Consider the following 20,200-nt stretch of genomic DNA (forward strand, 5'->3'; position numbering starts at 1 on the left):
GCCAGTTGCAACAATTACAACATTACCGATTCTGGTCGCGACTCAGGCAATAGTTCGTCGTATTGTAGCTCAAGAAAAATACAAATAATTATTTTTTTTTAAATATTTTATACTTTCCCTAATCTACTATCCTGCTACGTGTTACTAAATGATATGAAAATATTTTAAAATAGCTATTATGTGCACATATATTTTTTTCCTGTGCCATATTGCCAGGTTTTCCTACGTTTTTTCTTCCAGTTTGATTCGAGTCACAAGACTTGGGCGAGTGCAATTGCATGCCACACTGCACCCACACAGAAACGAAAAGGGGGATACTGGTGGAGAAAGAGACGGGCTCCCCCATTCTCCATTTGCAGTTTTGTCCCATTCTCCTGAACTCGCATTTAGTGGCAACTGTCTTCTGTTTTTCCGATTTCAGTTGGCCTTTGTTTGTATTTATTGGTAATACCCTTTTGTGTGGAGAGTATTTAGTCCAATTGAAAGAAATATTTCCGAAAAATTTGAAGTATTAACATGTCTTAGGAAATCCTTTCTAGCTAAAAGCACTAGAACCGTTTTGTGTCCTACGAAGAGGATATCTTTATTTTGCTTATCAATTACAAACTTAAGGGTATGTAGCACTTCGACTCTTACAATCGATCCTTTCTTTCTCGTTTTTCTTTTGTCGTGTGCTTTTATTTTTGGTTTTTCTGCTGTGTTTTTGGAAATTCGAAACATTAACGGAAAGTCTGTGGAGGTAATTGGACGCGTTTAACGTGGTGGAAAGAAAAATTGAAAGGAGAGGGAAATGCAGGAGATTCATTCAGTGCATAAATCCGATTCCCAATCCTGAACCAAAACAGAGATCGGCAAAATCCCTTTTGGACGCCATTTATATTTTGTTTTGCTTTTTTTTCGTTCGAAAAGTGAAAAGAGTGAAAAAAGTGAAGTGGGTTTATAATTTGACTGTCAAATTGTATAAGCAAGAGGTAACATTTAGGATTTATTTCGTGGCCGATCTAACAAATGAAACTGTTGACCACATTTTGTTAGTGAAAAACAAAAACTTGGCCACTCTAAAAAATCACAATCCCCATATTCGGCTGAAATATGATTTTGCCTTTGCTCTAGCTTTGTCACAGAATATTTAATAAAAACCAAAAAAAATGTGGTATACATTAAAAATTCTACGTCAAAGCTTCATAAATATTTAAGCAAACCGAAATGTGGTATAATTTACCGAGATCTATGTCTGGAATGCAAATTCATTCAATTCAACTGTGATAACTCGTTCTAAACTAAAATTTGGTGAAATAAACTTGGGGAGTTTTTGTAGTGACGACATTTCCAAGACTTATAGACTTTTGAGGTCTCTTTTCCGCAAGCGGAAATCTTAATTTTAATTCGGTTAGTGTTGGTAGCTTTTATTTGGGGTTATGGGTTAGCCCTCTTTTACTTCTTATTATTATATATAAGAAACTATAATATATTTGTGTTACAAACGCTTTGTTTGTTTTTATTGGGGAGATTGCCAATTTTAAAAAAAGAAAACAAACATTTGAACGATTGTTCAACTGACAGACAAATAATGAAAGCGGTTGCTACTTTTCTGTTTTTTTTATTTTTACAACCTGCAACAAGTTTTTTGATCAACAAGTAACAGTGGCTAAAAGTTAACAGGAAGATAAACAAAACTCATATTGACAGATTGAGGATGAGAGTGGTCTTGACTTTTGGGCCTGGTCTCTGGTATTTAATCGATTTCGATTTCTTCGGGGAAATGAACGCATCGCAAGGCCATAAACGTATTATGTTGGGAAATGTAAGCGATCGCGCGCATCGCTAATTGTGAAATGGTGATCGTTATTCGCAGTTATCTTTTTATTTGTTAGGTTATATTGGGTTATTCCTAATCGCGTTCACCGCTTTCGTCGCAATTAGATGTCACTTTCTTTCCATATGCGCTCCTATCCAAGCCAAATCGATCACTCTCTCCGACTTTCGGGCATTATCGGTTACAGTGCCCTTCATTTCGGGACCTTACGTCAGAGAGCGGTCGCATAATTAGTTATCACAGTGCCCCGCATGCCAAATGCATAACTGGATCCGCTGATGGTTGATCACTTTAGGCCACACAGCGAAAAAATATGTTAAACTTTTTTATAAATAATAAATTAAATGAACAGCAACATTTTTTAAAGTTATTTGCCTCTAAAAAGTTTCCAACATACGTACCTTATTCCATATTGAAATATTAGAAAACGAAATTCAGTCCATTTTCTTTCTGTGCATAAATAAAAAACCCGAAACGAAACTGAAACCAAACCGGAACCACTCAAAGCACTCAAAGATCCCAAGGCGTGTGTAGGTGTTGACAAGTAGATCACGAACACGATCGCGATCACGACTTAAATCGCGTAGAGCCAAAGAAACCAAAGCTTACTCATCGCAAATTCTTGAATCCTCTTTAGAAAATAGAGCCAGAAGACCAGATTCAATCGCCGACCGAATCTAGTTCAACTAGTTAGTTAGCATATGAAGTCGTCTTTGGGCTTAAGGCTCAACCTTGAGCTTTTTTTTCGCGCTTTTGCTGGCCATTAAGTTCGATCATAAAAAATAGACCAAGCTGTTTGCCATGCTAAATATTTAATGAAGTTGTGAGGTAGTTCACTCGCCAGCCCAATGATCAATGATCGCAGACTTTTGCTGTGGCAATAATAGCAAAGTGTTAAATGCCATTGAAAGACGGATCGAGAAAGGTGAATAAAAATGCAGAAAATAGGAGGGGAAAAAGGGAGAAGAGAAGGTGGGAAAGGGGGTTGAAAAAATGTTGTTCACCTTTCAGCCGGGGCTTAAAAAAAAGGGGGTCTGACTGTCACTTGCAGCTCATGTTGTTTAATGTTCACCTGATCATTCCAGCCATAAACACACACTGCCAAGAAAATAGATGCACAATATATACCTATATATTTTTTTTATAATAAACATATAGCCATGACTTTTACACATAATTAGTTATACATATTTCAGTCGAAATAATTGCAACTCATTCTTCGCTTAGAAAATAATTCATTACTAAAAAAAACACACAATAACAAAATATCGGTTATTCAAGTAAATCTTACCATCTTGGCATTTCTTAAACTTAGAAGATAAACCTGACCTTTCTAGTTATGTAAATTTTTTCTCGGAAACCCTTGACATTAGACCTAGTATTTTGCCCACGGCTGTGTCTGTTGTACACACTTGTATGCAAATGCCAAATGGTGGTTCGTCTCGGTTGCTTCAGGTTTTTTGAGGCTTGAGCTTGGGTTTCTTGAGTTTTAGTCCGCTTGTCCCTCGCTAACCTACCCCTTTTGCCACGCCCCCTTTGCCATTCGATTATTGAATCGTTTTAATGCCAATTTATGTAACTTTCGGGCAGCGTTTCCACTTCGATCTCCATCCCGCTTTGATCTCCGCTTTTGCGTCGCCGTCGTGACTCAATTTCAAGTTAAACAGTTTAAAATTAAACAATTTTTCGTAATAAAATAAATCCACAGCAGGCAACAACACCCTAAAAAGCGAGACCAAAAGCACCTCAAACTGGGTCACTAAATGATTAAACAAAATAAAATAAAATTTTAAACTTTACAACTGTAGCCAACTCGATCATAATTTCTGATATGTGATTTGGATCCATGCTGCTCTTTGCTGACTAGTTTCAATGGTGCCGTGATTGATTGATGGATGGATGGGCGGGCTGATTGACACGGTTTAATGGCTTATAATTCGTATGTTATTCAGTCGGGAAAATCTTAAAAATTAAACGTTAGTTAAAAACGTATTGAAAGAGACATAAGCATATGAGCATGGTTTGCAGATTTCCCTATGAATAATTAAACAAAAGGTAAGTATTCTCATTAAAGTTCAGAGGTTACATACAAAACAATTTTAAAAAGCAGCTCGTTGAGGTCATTAAGCTTTATGTTTGTAAATTGTTTGATCCACCTACTGAAATTATCGCGAAGAAATTGCACTGCAGATTTGCGTTTAATATTTATATAATGCATGTGAAAAATCATTTTGCACAAAATAGATATGTAGATAAATATATTCGAGCCGGAAACCGCTGGAAGGTCGCCAAAACTAAAAACGGTTTAAGATTCTCGACAAAAGTATATTTCCCAAGTGAATCACTTAATTGCAGCCTACGTGGAAACCATTATGATGATCAACAACATCTTTATGATCGGTGTGGTTGTTGAAATGATTTTCGACACATCGAAGGCGTTCTCTTAAAAGGCCAACAGTTGACGTACATTGAACCCCCAGCGACACTCCTCAAAAGTTGGGAATACATAAAGAAGAATAGACTCAAGAAGGAGATACTATCGGACAATGAGCAAAAGTCAGGAAGCATTAAGATATTTTCATTACCACAACAAAGAGAGACAAAGCCAAAATAAAGTTAAGAAGCGGTAAAAAAAGTTATTCGATAAGGAGTCGAAATCTTTTAATTCTACGTGCTTGGATTATACGAGTGACTGTATGGGGAAGGCCGGGGAGGAGTTTTTAACTATAAACTTTGGGTATTTCCTGATTGCTCTCTGAGAGGAGTCCCCCATCTTGCCTCCACGTCCTCCACCTTTACGTTCCCTCCCCACAGTAAACACACACCTCTTGCATAATAATTGACAGTTATAAATTTTACTTGGCTCAACATGCGCGCCCAGGTTGGAAATATAAGAAAAACTGAGAAAAAGTGAGCCGGTATACACTGAGAAGAACAACGAGCATCAATTAATACAATGTACAATAAAGAAGACTTAAATCAGGTTACCCGCCAATATTTCTTATTCACGATTCCACAACTTCAAAACTCTTCCTCCTAAAAAAAACTTGTTTTATTTTAAAAATTAGTTATTAAAAAAAAAACGTTGAAGTGTAGGGTCTTGAGGAGTGCTTTATTCTTTTGGCTCATGTCCAGTTTGCCGGTCAGTTAGCGCACTGAGCTCCCTTCAAAGTTCACGTAACTCTGAGCGGAGAAAAAGACAACACCTTGAGAAGAGAAAGAGACAGTCAGATGGAGTTAGAAAGAGACGAGGAGATGGCTGGGCCTATATTTTTTTTTTGTGAGTGGATCGGGGATTGGAAATCTTGGCGACGCCAACGACTGCAGGCCACATTAACATTCCACGTTGGCCACTCCTGTTTGCGTACATCTGTATGCAGATATGGCTACATACAGCCCATATATATATACACTCTCCAACACTTGAAATGTTGAATAACAGTTGTTGTTTCTTTTCTTTTTCTGCTCCCCATCGCCGGTTTTGTTTTTATTACAATTTTATGAGTTTTTTAAATACATAAAAGTGTTGGTACCTGAAGTGTTTTTATCTCCCTGTTGGGCTCCTTTGAAATGGTACCGGGTATGTGGCATTTTTCTTTATTTTTTGGACAATGAATTGGCAAAAGAAATACTTTCAAGCTGTGTTATGATGTCATAGACTTTTTTTTATGGTTTATGCTCTTAAATGTGTGATCTTGGGATTACTACGTTCATTTTTTTGAAACATGTTCCCACTTAAAATGTCAAGTTTACAGCTCAATAAGTGTTATGATGCCATCGCTTTGTATTATTAATAAAAATCCAAATACAATATGCGTTTCTTATATCTCTGTATGTAACTTCAACTCTGTTTTTTTTATGCAGAATTAAAACAAAAGCTAAACTCTTCATTTCATATTTGTCTACAAATGCAGCATTTGTAAAATTTGTCGAAACCTTTGATCATTATTGACTCTCCCTTAAAATTCTATCTCGTTTTTTAATTATTATGCAATTACGAAATGCACACTCCTCGGCCTTAATCATCGCCATTGTAATTACTATCAATTATTTTATTTTCATTCCTGGTACATTGTCCTTGAGACACCGCATCAAGTGCCACGCCCCAGAAAATTATCACTCGCCGTGCACTTTTTTATGACCATCGAAAACTCGACATCTGACCTCGAAGTGCTCCGCACGAAACGCATCCTGTTTCCCCCGGTCGAAGCTTTGTTTTCTTTCGCTATCTTTTGCTCATTTTTATGTGGTTTTTAGTTGGGTTTTTTTGTCGGTATCGAGGCATCCTTGGCAATGCGCCCGGGTAACTTGATCAACGTGACCTCGGCAAAGCTTGAGTCACTTGTACTTGTATTCCCAAAAGACGATCACTTGAAACTTAATCAGTTCATGCAGCTGCTGCAAAGAAAAAGGGGAAAAACCAAGGCCGCAAAAGGTGACCAAGGATCCCTTAATTATGCACGTATATGGCAGGTATGGGCCTGAGGATCACTTCCCGGTTCGCTGCACTCGCCAAAGAGGGAAGCTTTTAGCCTCTTCTGTTTGTCTCCTTCGGTATTTGCAAATATTTATCATATAATCAATTGATCAAACTAAAAAAGGGGGCCAGAAAAGTAAAGAGCACCAGAAAAAAACCTTTCGCGTTCCAGTTTATCGATCAATGATAATTAGAAAATCGATTGATCAACCTCTTGCTTATTAAAAAAAAAAAACAGTAAAGGTATTGGAGTAAAGAGAGAAAGAGGTGTTGAGCTTCACAGGTTGATATAAACCACTTTGCGGGGATTACCAAACCAAACTTATTCGGTAACTAAAACCCTACTTTAAGAAGAAGTTTGTTAAAAAGTGTATTTTATTAATTTTTTTTATTTTAGTAGAAATGCATTAAACACACATTTTTTTCATGGATGACAAAGTAAAGGTGTTAGTTGGACATTTACAGGGAGCTTTGGTCTTCAGGTGTGTTTTTGTCCCACCTTTCGGAGTCAAGCCAAAAATTTTGTATCTCCACCTATGGGGCATCCAGTTGGCCAGTTTAAGATCTCGCAGCTGGAATTGCATAAATACTCGGTAAGCAAATGAGCAACGGGTAATCAATAAGCTCCACAGATTGGATAATATCTGAGGCTGGGCTGAGGCAGGGGAAGCCGGGGAGATGATCTGTCTGCTGGCTTGCATACGAGCATGTTGCGTGCCCTGCTAATTGCAGGCGAAGCGGTTAAAAAAGCGGCCACCGCGGCCAACGCGGCGTATGTGTAATGCGGTTAATCAACGACGACTACGAACGAACAAACGGCCTTGAGACCAGCTGCCAACCAGTTTTGGCTTATGAAATCAGCAGCAGTTGACTGAGACTGAGACGGCTAGAGAGCATCCCAAAAAATGCAAGTGAATGTCGCTGCTGCAAAAAAAAAAAATCTTTTAATAACCGTATCAGTTTCATATTGTCCAAATTTCCTTGGGCTGAGAGAGAACATTTTTGTGTTCAAAAATTAAGTTAAAAGTAAAGATTTCTATTTTTTTTATCAAATAAGAAGGAAATCTTTTGAGTCCGCGTGTATACAGGTTTCTGTTAGGAACAATTTGTAAAAATTAATCTCCCATATATTTTTTTTTTTTTTTATTCGTAACTAATAGCAAACTAATGAACAAAGTTCTTCAGTATACAAATTGCAAGCTCCTAACTTTATAAACATTTTCCTTTACGCTTAAAGAAGTTTGTGTCGTTTCTTTAAGTGTGGGTTTCTTTTCTTTCAAATACCTCTCCGATCCGCCGAAACTAGTGCAGTTTTGAACTTCCTAGTGGCAAAACGCCATTGAAAAGCAACAACGATCGGCAGCAGGTGTGAATGATTTACTGTTAACATGGTCGTAACACAAAAAAAAAAAAAACCAAAACGCTCCTTTCGATCATTCTGCGCTCCTCTCTCTTTCGCACAGCAAATACCCCAAAAGGCCCGCGATCCCCGATGTTACCGATATGTTAAAGCCGAAGTTGAAGTCGAACTCGACGCCTCTGCCGCAGTCGCAGTCGCTGCCACAGTGAGCGGCGGCAGAATGGCAACGGCAACGGTTTTCGATGGTTGGAGCGTTCATCATTTTGCCATTTCACGTTCAGCTGGCAGCGAAATCGAAAGTGATTGCTCCCCGAAGACCCGAGCTATATAAATAAATATAAAGAGGTCTTCAGAAAAAAGTCCATGGTACTGTCTAAAGATCCTCCAGTCAGGTGTGTGTGTGTGTGTTTGAGTGTTGGTTGGCCGTATAAAACGCGACTTAGCAGTGGCCTTTGAAGTCAAAACTCATTCGAAACTTGAGTTCGAAAAAGCCGCAAAAATCGTTAAAAGTGCCTCTAAGAATCTTTTTTATTTGTTTAATATTTTTTTGTAAGTTTTTGAAAGAGTTTTTTTTTTGTCTTTTTTTTTAATGATTTGTTAATATTTTTTTGTTAATTTTTTTATTGCCCAGCTTATCAGCACACACACCCTCACCGAATAAATTGATTTCCCCAATTGATTTGATTTTTTGTTGCTAACAAAAAAAAAAAATATCAACTCAAACACAACCAAAAATAGTGCACAAAACGTAAAATAAAAGTGAAAAGTGAAAGTGCAACTTGAAGAAATGACCAAAGTGAACAACATCAACAAAAACAACTAAACAACAACAAGCTAATGTGTCCTATGTTTTTAAACACATACAATATCCAAAGTGCATAACAATTAAAGATTTAACAAAAAAAAATCAATTTCTGTCATTCAATTTGTACACTTTGTTTACTGATTTTTACACCCATTTTTTTACTGTTTTTTTTTTTTTTCGTTGAAGCAGGCAGTTGACTTTCAAAAGTGTCAATAAATTTATGTAAAAAAGCAGTTAAAGAAAAAGTTGATATAACAGCATTGACAATAACAACAACAAGGAGAGCAACCTAGAAGCTACAGCAACAACATCAATCAGCTAAAAATGCTGTTTAAAATGTAAGTAAATTGTTAAAATAGATTAAATAACATAAAATTGTTCAGGGTGGGGAAAGCGGCTCAGAAAAAATGCTGGCGCCCAAGGTCAAGTTAACGATTTGGCGGATTACGCAAAGATTTTAGAGCTTATTAGCTGTTATTATAACAATATGTGGATTTTTAGTAACTCGTAGTTTTCCTTGGGAAACTCTATAATCTTTCATCGGAAAGCGGTCGTTTTATGCAACTATTTTAAAAGAAATCATTAGAATAGCAACAGGATAACACAGAAAAAAATATGGTATTTAAATTAAGTAACAATTAGCTTGAAGAGTTATACAATTTTCCAATTGCCACGATTCCCCAATTATTTTCTGAATATAATTAAGTAAACGTTAGTAACTGTCCACTAGTTCAGATAGCATAATTTCCAATTTTGGCCTGCAGCTGATTGCTAACCTTGGCCAATCACGCAGACAAATCGTCAATCAGTTGCTAAATATGCATAATGAAGGCGTGGCAATGATGCTTTTTATTGTATTTTTTTTCTTGGTTTTGTTGGTGTGCAAAAGGTCAAACCGGCAAGGTGCCGCGATCTCTCTTTCGGAAAGGTCAAAAATGCAGAAATTATATATATTTTATGCGGGGAACAATCGCAATAGCGAGAGGTGAAGTCAACAAACCTTTCGGAAAGACGGCGACGCATCCACTTAACAATGCAACTTACTTTACATTTCATGGCTGCTACAATATGGTTGTTGCTGTTGCCAATGTTGCTGCCGATTTAGCAGTTTTTTTTTTTTTTTTTTTTTGTTTTAAACTGTCTTATTCCCGCTTCACTGCCGCTCAAAAACGTCAATGGCCGCTGAAGATTGAAAAACCGAAAACCAAATTCCGAATCCGAGTTGAAGCTGAAGCGTTTGCAGATATATTTTTTCTCCCGTTTTTGGTCAAAATATATTGCCTAATTACAATACAAATTGCATGCCACACCCGCCAAAAGCTAAAAGGCGATCCGAAGCTTATATGCCCTTTACAGTCATCACAAATGACGGACAAAATTCATAAATAATATTGAAGCAATATTGAAGCTACGAAGATTTTTCTATAAATTTTCTGAATATGAATGCCAATAAGAAAAAAAACTACACCATAGTAATTTTTGTTTTTTTAATCGCCCCTTTCCGATTTCCAATGACTGCACAACTTTTGGTAAAGTAGTCTTTGAGATGTCTCCTTTACTGCGCTGCAAACTTCTGATTGAAATTATAATACTCTCTGCAAGGGTATAAAACATATTAACAGCAGCAGCGATTGAACACTCCCTTCCTCCGATATTTTAAATTGCATGAAGAGCACAGCACCAAAGAGGTGATTGATAATGAGCCACAAAGGGTTAAGATTGGGAGTGGAGTTTCGAGACGAGAAATGATATATCTACGATAATGCAATTTACAAAAAGCGATGGACCGTTGATAAGTTACTCTTCAATAATAAAGTTCTTGAAAAGATATGAAAACAAGGCTATTTAAAATTTTTTGGAGTGTAGTAATTAATGACACAAAGTCATCATCACTCAGCTTAGTTATTTTCCTCATTTAATTGCTTAGAGTCGCATAATACCAGTGGATTCGGTAAAACGCTTAAAAGAGTTAAAAAATGATCCAATTTTGTTGAAGGTGTTTTATGACAATCCAAGTCAAGGCAATCCTGCCATGAATGACTGTATATATATTGCATTGGAATTCGATTCACACATTCTGCGTGAGTCATTTGCAGATAATGTCTGAGCAACTAATTGAAGCTAATAAACTGCGGGGAAATTACGCAAGTTTTGGAGCAGAACCAGATTCAAAATAAATAAGAAGTTAAATGCAAATTAGTTGCTATTTTGTATGAATTCACACACACTTTATGAGTCGGTCAAAGTCCTAATTTGTTAAATTTAATGCTTTGAATGACATTCAACTATACAACCGATACTAACGATGTTTTCCTCCGACTAAATACGCAGTGTTGGCTACTACTTTGTTGCGATTACAGCAATTGTGAATGGGAATATATTTGCTGAGCGGTGTGCGCATTGTCATTTCATGCATAACATGGCCCAACCACCGCTAGACCCTTTTGCCGGGGAGACACCACAGCACCACTGCACCACTGTGCTGAACCACCACCACCACCACCAACAACAATTGCACGACGATGTGGCCATAATTATAACTTTTCTTGAAGTCACAGACTTATGGCTTTTGGCTATTGTTGAGCCGCCCGTTTTTGGGGCTGTTGCAATTAAAATAAGTTGAAGTTGTCTACCTTTGCTGTAAGGTGTTGCCAGCCCATGTTGCTCATTGGTTGTTGGCTGTTGGTTGTTGGTTGTTCACTGGTCCCCGAAAACGTGTTCGAGAAGTGAACGCTAGCCAGCTAGCCAGACTTGCACATAATTCAAAATGTTAAAAGTTATCGTCAAGAGCGCTCTGTTCACATGCACAGGCAAAAATGTATTGTACTTGGAGATCGTTTATTTCTTTTTCAATTTAAAATAAATTAAAATAAAAACCATATTATTAATAGGAGTATAATTTCCAATATAATTAATACTTGTTCTATAAATGTTCATATAGATATCTTCTTTTCTTGTGGTTTTCATGCCTCAAAAAAACGGAAAAACAGAATACTGATACTGGGGAGCTCTGATCTGGTTTGATCTGGTCTGGAATCGAAATGGGTTAACACCTTTTGTTTGTTTTGTTGGGGGAAAACCGGTTGAACCGTCCACTTTGCGACTCCTGGCTCTAGTTTCCCGGTCGCTTTGGATCCGTTTTGCCGTTTGCCTTGGGCATCGCTTTCATTGCATTGCAATGCGGATTCGCGGAGCCCAATGAACTATTGTGTGTGGTGCCGGTGGTGTCGGTAGTGGTGTCGGTGGTGGTGTCGGTGGTGGTGTCGGTGGTGGTGGTGCACGCTCTGCTCAACGGCTAGACATGATGGCCAAATCATGATCGCATGCGCAATCGACTTTGTGTGGCTAATGAAATTGTGAAAGGTTTTTCATGCCAGATAAGAGATGAGGCAGCATATCGAAGATCGCCAGCTGCTGGGGCTGAAAAGCCCACTAAAAACCGGCTAGCCGTGATCGCTGATTAAGAGCACGCGCCAATCAAAAACCAGAAAGAAAGGCCAAACGCACCTTATAGTCTGTTTAATACCCTACATTTATATGTAGGGTATATATAAATGATTTCAAAAAATCGTAACGTGTTCACTGGCAAACATTTTTTTCGATAGCCTAAACACTTTATTTCAAATTTTTCTGTGTTGTTACCGCTAAAGATAAAGCCCGATCTGGTTACCGAGTATTCAATGGAAGATTGATTAGGTTAGCCACAGCTGGAATCAATGGTGCGGAGTTTCCACTCAAGCTATTAAACTCAAGCAGGGGGGATTTTCATCACAGGAGGAATAAGCTAATTACTCTCAGTTAAATTATAATTCAGATTATCAACAAGATAGCTTAAAATTATTACTTAATCTGAAAAACGAATCCTCAATTTGAATAAAAGAAAATGTTAAGGATATAACTAGAATTAGATATTCAAGTTGGAAAGACTTTCGCTTATATTGGAATCATGTTTAAAATCGGAATTTACTTATTTTGTTTATATTTTTTATGGGAGTAATCAACCTTATCTTTATTTTACCGCATGTTTGCAGTTTCTTGTTGGCCTTTCTGGCCTCCCAATCCTCGGCAGACACCGTGGACCCCCTTTCGACATCTGCCAGTGAGAGCCAAATCAAGTTGGCCGAGGAAAATCCAGCCGCGGCGATTCCCTTTGAGACCTCGCACAAACATCCGGACGCCGCCGAGCGAGAGGAGGGCTTCCATACCGCCCACAGAATCAGCATAAGGGCCACAGATCCTTCGGACTATTCGATGAACCTGCTCCCCACCAAGGAGCGTCCCGAACTGAATCCAGTGTTGAGTGCCCTGATCAACGAGGATGTGATGAAGAGCATCGAGGCGAAGCGAGCCATCGAAGAGGAGGAACTTGCCGAGGTGAGACGTGAAATTGAGGAGGCCGCTCAAGCGGAGTTGGCCCAAAAACTGGCATCGGCGGCTCCTTCTACCACCACCGAGGCACCAGCTCCACTGCTGACCACGCTGCCAACAGCTGGCAAAAAGATCGATAGCCTCGACGAAGACATTGTTGTGGATCCGCACGAAGAGTTCGTCAACCAGAACTTTGCCTTGGAGGGTGCGGGCAGCGAGAACAGCAAGAAATCCCGCATCGAGATCAAAAAAGGGACCCAACGGCCAGGACTACGAATACGAGTATGTCTACTACTACGAGGAGGACGAGGAGCCCAGCAAGGCGGAGGCATCTGCCGAGCCCGAGACGCGTGGCAAGACCAGGTACACGAACATCGAGAGGAGCACGCCGGCGACGCCGAGTGAGAACAGCCTGCAGAGCGGCAAGGCCAAGGGCAGATCCTCCGACACCTCCGAGGACATTGAGGCCGAACGCCTGCCCATGATCACAAGGTTCCCGAGTCGTGGCAAGAACATTGAAGTGCCTCCGACGCCGGCCTTGGATTCCCTGGAAACCGCCGCCGAGCGCAAGAAGATCAGTGTGAAGCGCCCGAGTCTGGAGCTGGTGGACAGTGCCACGTTCAACACCGACGAGAAACAGACCAAGGCCACACGCAAGGGCGGCGAGAATGAGCTGAAACCGGTGATTGCCATCGAGCAGGAGGAGGCGGCGGCCAGGAAGAAGGAGCAACAGGCCAAGGAGCAGCTGGCCAAGGAGGAGCAAGCCAAAAAGGAGCAAAAGGAAAAGCAGGCGGACGACAGCCCGACAGCCGATCAGGAGGAATCCGAACAGACCACGCCCTCGATGGAGAAGGCCGCCCTCGATCTCTATGCCATATTGACCAATGAGAACCTTAACAACGAGCAAACCACCGCAATTGCCGACACCGAAGGATCCGAGGGTGTTACCACCTTTGCACCAGACACCGCCAGCACGGACGAAGATGAGGCCGGCGGTCTGACCACGCTGATCGATGAGATTTCGTCAACCAGCACAACCACCACGACCACAACCACCACCACTACGACCACCACAACGGAGGCACCCACTACCACAACGACCACCACTACGACCACAGCAGCTCCTTCGCTCTTCGGAGGCCGAAGGGCCGGATTGAATGGCCTGGCCGGGCGCAATCGCTTCAAGTTGAACAGGTCTGAAGGCGGCAGCACCACCACCAGCACCACTGAGGCACCCACAGCCACCGAACCAACCAAGACTGGTAGAAGTAAGTTTGATAGGGGAAGCCTCCCAGAGTTCAAAGGTTAAATATCTATTTGTTTAGATCGTTTCTCGCGTCCCTCGATCGGAGGACGTGCTCGTCCTGGAGCTCGCACCACCGCACCACCAGAAGCCACATCGCCAGCAGCTCCCTCGGCCGAAGAGGAAGTGGTGGTTGCCAAGGAAGTGAAGCCTGTTAGCACTGGCTTCGCCAGAGGCAGACGTAAGTAGTGTTCGAAAACGAATTAAACATCAAAACTAGTTTTTCCTAATGGCTACTCTAATCGTGCCACTGAACTATCTGTTTTAAATATCCCACTTTTAACAAAAGCCACTCATACATATTTATCAAAGTTTAGTATTAAAATGCAAAGAAATGAAGTAATAATTTAGTAGCATCTCACGATTTAATATTGTCTCTTTATTTTCAATGGTTTTACATCAAACATCAAACATTTTACGTTTTATGTTTTGTTACTTTTTATACTTCTTGCGACACCAAAAATAGGAAAAAAAATATGTGAAATTAGCTAATATGCAATATCAAATAGGTTTTAAATAAAGCACTTAAGTGTTGGGTTATTAGCATTTAACCTTCATCTTATAGTTACTGACTTTTTAAACTGGGTCAAGATCACGAGCCCGAAATTCAATTTCAGGCCCTATGGAAAGTAAACTTTAATTTACTTTAATTCGCTACGAATTTAAAGTGGAGTGAAAGCATTAACTCAGGGCTATTGAAAGTCTTTTGGAATCAATTTAATCAAAGCTTCCCCTGGTTCTTTTTTTTTAGCGCGCAACCGCTTTAACCTGCGTGGATCCACCACGACGAGCACCACCGAGCGTCCCAGCGAGGACTCGCCCGCCGAAGGCGACTCTGCCGGAGAATCCGCTGCCCCCTCCTCGACCACAGCCAGGAGCACCTTGAGAGGCCGCCCAGGACTGGCATTGCGTGGCCGTAGTCGCACCACCACCACCAAGGCCCCCGCCAACGCAGAGGGCGGTGAGGCGGCCGAGGGTGGCGCCACCACCAGCTCTGAGGAGGCCAAGTCTGCGGCGGCTGCACCCGCTTCGCCCGCGGAGCCAGTGCGTCCGTCTCGCTTCAATCTCCATCGCGCCGGCGGCAATCGCCTGCTGCCCCGCGGCAAACTGGGACGAGCCGGAGCCAGCACGGAGGCTCCGAAGGAAACTTCACCTGCCGAGGACTCTGCCGCCGATAGCAGTAGCCACCACAATGACGTCAAGGAGGAGGAGGCGGGCGGCGAGGCCGGCGAAAAGGGAAGCGATGCGGGTGGTGATTCGGCTGCCAGTGCTCCGGCCGCTCCCGTTTCCGGGCTGAATCGCCTCAAGACCCGGCCACGCCTCAACGCCCTCACGCATAAGACTGATGCGGTCAAGCCAAAGGCGGCCGCAGCCCCCGCCCCCGTGCCAAGGAAGATCAACCCCCTGCTGGCCAAGCGACGGCTCCACCTGGGAGCCACATCCACCACAGGTAACGACAAGCAAACACAAAGGGTTAAAGAAACTAAACTAATATAATGTGTTCCGTTCCCATTCAGAATCCCCTGCTGAGGAGGAGCAGTCATCGTCGGACGCTTCGGGCGAACAGCCCGCCAAGGAGGAGGCGTCCGCCGGCGGAAGCGACGAGTCCGGCGGAGAGGGAGCCGGCAAGCAGGAACAGGAAACCACGGAGGCGACGGAGGCAACCACGAAACAGCAGGCCCGTGGATTGGGACTTTTGGGACAGCGTCGTCGCTTGCCGCTCCGCAAGCCCGGAACGATCCTGTAAAGCCAGTAAAGCCAAGCCACTACAATCCAATCCACACAGATCGCCATCCGCCCCATTGAATCCTGAATAGAATACTCGTCACGATTCGCTGCTGCAAACTCCTACATACAAGAAACAAGAAAAATAGGGATGATGGCCCACACAAGCGATAATAACTCTTAAAAATTGTTTGATATATGTACGTCCTTTAAGATTTCACCTCCTCGTACTCCTCCTCCCCAAGGACTCGTTAGCTTTGTAAACATATTACACTAATTAATCTACTGATAAGTGCGGATATACTATGTAAGTAAGATCCCTCTTTGCGCCAAGAGTAAAGTCACCAAAACGGAAAAATGGAGCGAGACGAAGAACGAGGAGATCCAAGCCACTCGTAGACCACTAAGCACAAATCCCCGACAAAAATGTAACTAAGATGCGAATAATGAACCCTATGATATGAACCATTATGCATGTCGTCTCTATATGATATATGATGTATCCTCCCCGACCTTGCCCCCTCCTTTTTCTTTTGATCAAGCATCCAAATCGTCGCGTGCATAGCAGATACATTTATTATTATATTTTTTTTCTGAGATACAATTATGAACAAAAACGACTTCTAATTATATATTGAATAAAACAAAAGAAAAAACATGAAAATTGAATTGAACGCTTTGTATGACTATAATTTGGTTGGGTTCAAAATAAATAATCTTACCCCAAACATAAACTGAACGATATGGCCGTAAAATGCTGACCTTTACCTTGATTGTGGGTTTCCACATCTACGATCTCGATCTCGATCTTTTAGCGCATTCATCTCTGGTTTTATATGTTGGCCAAACATTTACCCAACGATAAGTAACGCGCTGAAGTTCTCAAACAGCACCGAACGATGTCAAGAACAATCGATGCAATATATATGTACATACTATATATGTATGTATCTTATCTGTTTAACTGCTTTAGCAGTTAGCTACTTATGTGGAGTATAAATATGTGAAGAATAAACTTGGAGCTCATTAGATTGAGTGCAGCATTATGTCGAGTCGGTGGATTATTTTTTTACTACTTGCTGCTTTGGTGATAATCCTCTCACCCGGAGTTGAAAGTGAAAATCACTCCGAGAAACTTTTGAAGGAAAGCACTCAACAGTTAAATCTTATCTTGGAGTCTATTAATGAACTCGAGCGTCAGCGAATACAAGAAAAAGAAAATGGAGCTAACCTTAACTCGGATACAAGTAAACAGCGACCAAACAGCAAAAAATTAAGATGGAATCGAAGAAGGACTCTTCCCGATCCCGGTGAGCCTGAGGAAAGTGAGAATCGTGCATTGGTGACTTCTACCTCAATTGTTCAGACTGCCCCAAATCCAGATTACCTTAATGTGAACAATTATCTTGCGACTCCAGCTCCGTGGTGGTTTAATTAAAAATAGTTACCTAATTTTAACATTTTTTTTCCTATTTTTAAGTGCTGATGTAGTTAATACTAAATAATAATAATAAATAATAATAATAAATAATAATAATAAATAATAATAATAAATAATAATAATAAATAATAATAATAAATAATAATAATAAATAATTATTTTGCATATTGCTTTCTGTAATTGATTTGATAGGCATACTAGATATAAAATCTTTATATTTTTAAACATTTGAGTAAATTAGGTATTTTGCGTAAATAATTATATTTAAAAAGTAAAGTTTATATCTCGGCCTACTCTACATTTGACATTATATATCCATGCATTTTACAGCTAAGCAATTTAACTTGATATCGATTCACGATCCTTCGGAGCTTTTTAACTTTGAAAGGCCCAAGACATTCACCAAATATCATTTAGCTTTGAAGCCAAACTTTTTATGAGTAAGCTAACCTAACTGGCAAAAAGTCCATTGGTTATGGAGACTTTGGATTAACGATTTGGAAATCCCATCGATTCAGTTTACCATATAGTTAAACCACAGCGAACCGGTTCCGATAGGAACTTGGGAAATGATTGGCGATTTTGGCCCATGCTTTGTGGCTCAATTTGTTTGCTTTGATTCAGTCCGATTCGATCGCAAAGTGAAATGTTAGCATTAATTGATTGATGGATTGATGCATTGGTCGGCGAATATCGCTAACGGAATCGAAACGGCTTCAGCCTTGTGGGCAGAGGGCAAAAAAACGGGGTGTGGTGGGTCACTCAGTCACTCGGACAGTTGCTTTATTTTGCTAATTTGCGAATTGTTTCGGGTAACTGGATATCCGTATCGGGGTGTCTATTTGCGAGATTTTAAAATATCGTATTAAAACGAAACTCTTATTTAATATAAATATCAATTTTCTGTTTTTTAATGTAACTTGAATTCTTAAGTAAAAATACGTTTTATGGAACAATACACATTTTATGAAACAATATAAAAATGTTATTAAACTGTCATTAAGGGTACTCCCATCTTCGACCACTTCAAGCAGATTTTTGTTACTGTTTCACTATCCAATTGAATTCAATGGTAGAAGTACATTCATTGCGGCTCTATATACATTTTTGGAGCAAATCATTGTTAGCCTTGACACCGGGGCGTATGCGTAATCGCCCCCTAAAAAAAGGCAAACGAAAAGCCAAAGCGGAACTCTTGGCTTACTGGTTTTACTTGCGAACCATACTTATTTCCGCTGCTATGGATCTTGCAGATCTTTCTATAACTGATGCAACACAAATGACGGTAATATCGAAGTCTGTGCTAAAGCACATTTTCTTTCTGTGTATTGCACTTTCTGCCAAGCGTGTTGTCAAAAAGCAAGTAAGCAGAGCGTGGCGAAACGCAAGGTCGATCGTTTAGCTTGGCTAAAGCCTACCCATCCAGCTGGTAATTCTCCATAAAAACCACCACCCCACTTAGAACTCCGTTTAGCAGCAGTTGTTCAAACAAAAATTTAAGTTTGTTCAGCTTCCGTTGATAATTAGCCTATAGCTAAATTATTAATTGGTCAAGACAACGGCAAAGTTTTTATTCATAATTAGAGGCATATAATTTGGATTTCGGCACAGTTCTTCACAATGCCAGATCAAAAATAAACGAAATCAATAATTGCTGACGGAAATCCAGCGGGGGGGCGTACAAAAATAGTGAATCATTACACCACAATCCATTGATTTCTTACTAATCTTGCTGAAAATATTATTGAAATACATTAAAAGATATTCTGCACTTCAATACATATTTTCAAAGAATCTCCCGTTCAAATCACTTTTAAAATATTGATCTTTTTCCCCATCAACCATGTTTATCTCGAGTTTCGTATTTCACATTCAAGATCGACTCAAGGAAGTCCCAACGTCGCTATCTTCCAAGAAGAGTTTCCAAATGGCTAATTATACCATTAACCAGGAGGAAGCCGACCAGTGGCTTAGCTGCAGCGATTTAAATAGTTTTAAATTGATAACTAATTGCGGCAAGGCGAGTGCCAAAACTAGACAGCGGACGACATGGCTGTGACGTTTTCAATGTTCCAACATGGCAACATTGCAACTCTTTAGCCAATTTAATTGGCAGCCAAAGCGACAGCGGCAGTAGCAACAACCGCTTTTCACCAGGAAATCAATAAGCGGTAATGCAACCAAAACAACAAAAAAATAAAACTCACAGCACGCACATCTCAATTTCAGCAGCAGAAAAAACCAAGATACAAATCGACTCCGGCCAGCTCGATTTCGCGTCCCAAAAAATAAAAATAAAAGCAAATATAGCCTACATTTCTTGATATGTGAAAAGACAAATAATGCTGGTAGGAAAATACGCAGCAAAACAACTGGAGTTCTAGTTATGATTAAGATGTTAGAATATAAAAAGCAGGAGTGAGTAACTTTCTTCACTCACAAATCGAAAAGAGGTTCAAACATGAAGCTGCTCTACCAATTTGTCCTGGGTTTGGTCCTGCTCCTCGCCATAATGAGTTCTTTGACTCGTGCTGATCCTTCGGAAGACAACAAGTCGAATGAATCCCTATCGGGAAATTCGGAGTCGGATGGATCTGTGCCCGATGACGCCCAGCAGGATTACCTAAATGTGGCCGACTTTACCACCGCTTCTCCTCCATGGTGGTGGAATTGATCAACTAAGCATTTGATCAACAATTATTTATTAACGATTTGTTTTTGTTATCAATGTATTTAAATCCAAGCAAAAAAATTTATTAAAATATTGATTCAGAAAGTGCTTCTTTATAAATATTATCCACTTACTTATTGAAAGCTACTTATTATGGATGGTAAATGTTTTGACTGCTGGAAAAATATTGTTCATTTCATAAATGCACAGAGTGGAATTGAATGGACTAATCCA

At 40.2% G+C, this 20,200-nt stretch overlaps 3 protein-coding genes across 3 annotated transcripts; all 3 read left to right on the forward strand.

Moving 5' to 3' along the window:
* The first annotated feature begins 927 nt into the window (after positions 1-927).
* LOC108092963 (mucin-5AC) lies at positions 928-16,523 on the forward strand. The gene is given in 7 exon segments (XM_017192849.2): positions 928-971; positions 8,648-8,796; positions 12,490-13,072; positions 13,074-14,094; positions 14,152-14,310; positions 14,881-15,579; positions 15,647-16,523. Coding segments are annotated over 6 exon segments (2,706 nt in total). The 5' UTR covers positions 928-971; positions 8,648-8,782; the 3' UTR covers positions 15,877-16,523.
* A 367-nt stretch (positions 16,524-16,890) lies between these two features.
* LOC108092835 lies at positions 16,891-17,325 on the forward strand. The gene has a single exon (XM_017192638.1). The coding sequence runs from the start codon at positions 16,900-16,902 to the stop codon at positions 17,290-17,292; it is 393 nt and encodes a 130-aa protein (XP_017048127.1). The 5' UTR covers positions 16,891-16,899; the 3' UTR covers positions 17,293-17,325.
* Positions 17,326-19,756: 2,431 nt separating this feature from the next.
* Positions 19,757-19,969, forward strand: LOC108092852. The gene has a single exon (XM_017192673.1). It carries the CDS (start codon positions 19,757-19,759, stop codon positions 19,967-19,969), a length of 213 nt encoding a protein of 70 aa, XP_017048162.1.
* The last annotated feature ends 231 nt before the right edge of the window (positions 19,970-20,200 follow it).

The sequence above is a fragment of the Drosophila ficusphila genome, unplaced genomic scaffold (assembly GCF_018152265.1).
Source record: "Drosophila ficusphila isolate 14025-0441.05 unplaced genomic scaffold, ASM1815226v1 contig_198, whole genome shotgun sequence".
Classification (NCBI taxonomy): Eukaryota; Metazoa; Arthropoda; class Insecta; order Diptera; family Drosophilidae; genus Drosophila; species Drosophila ficusphila.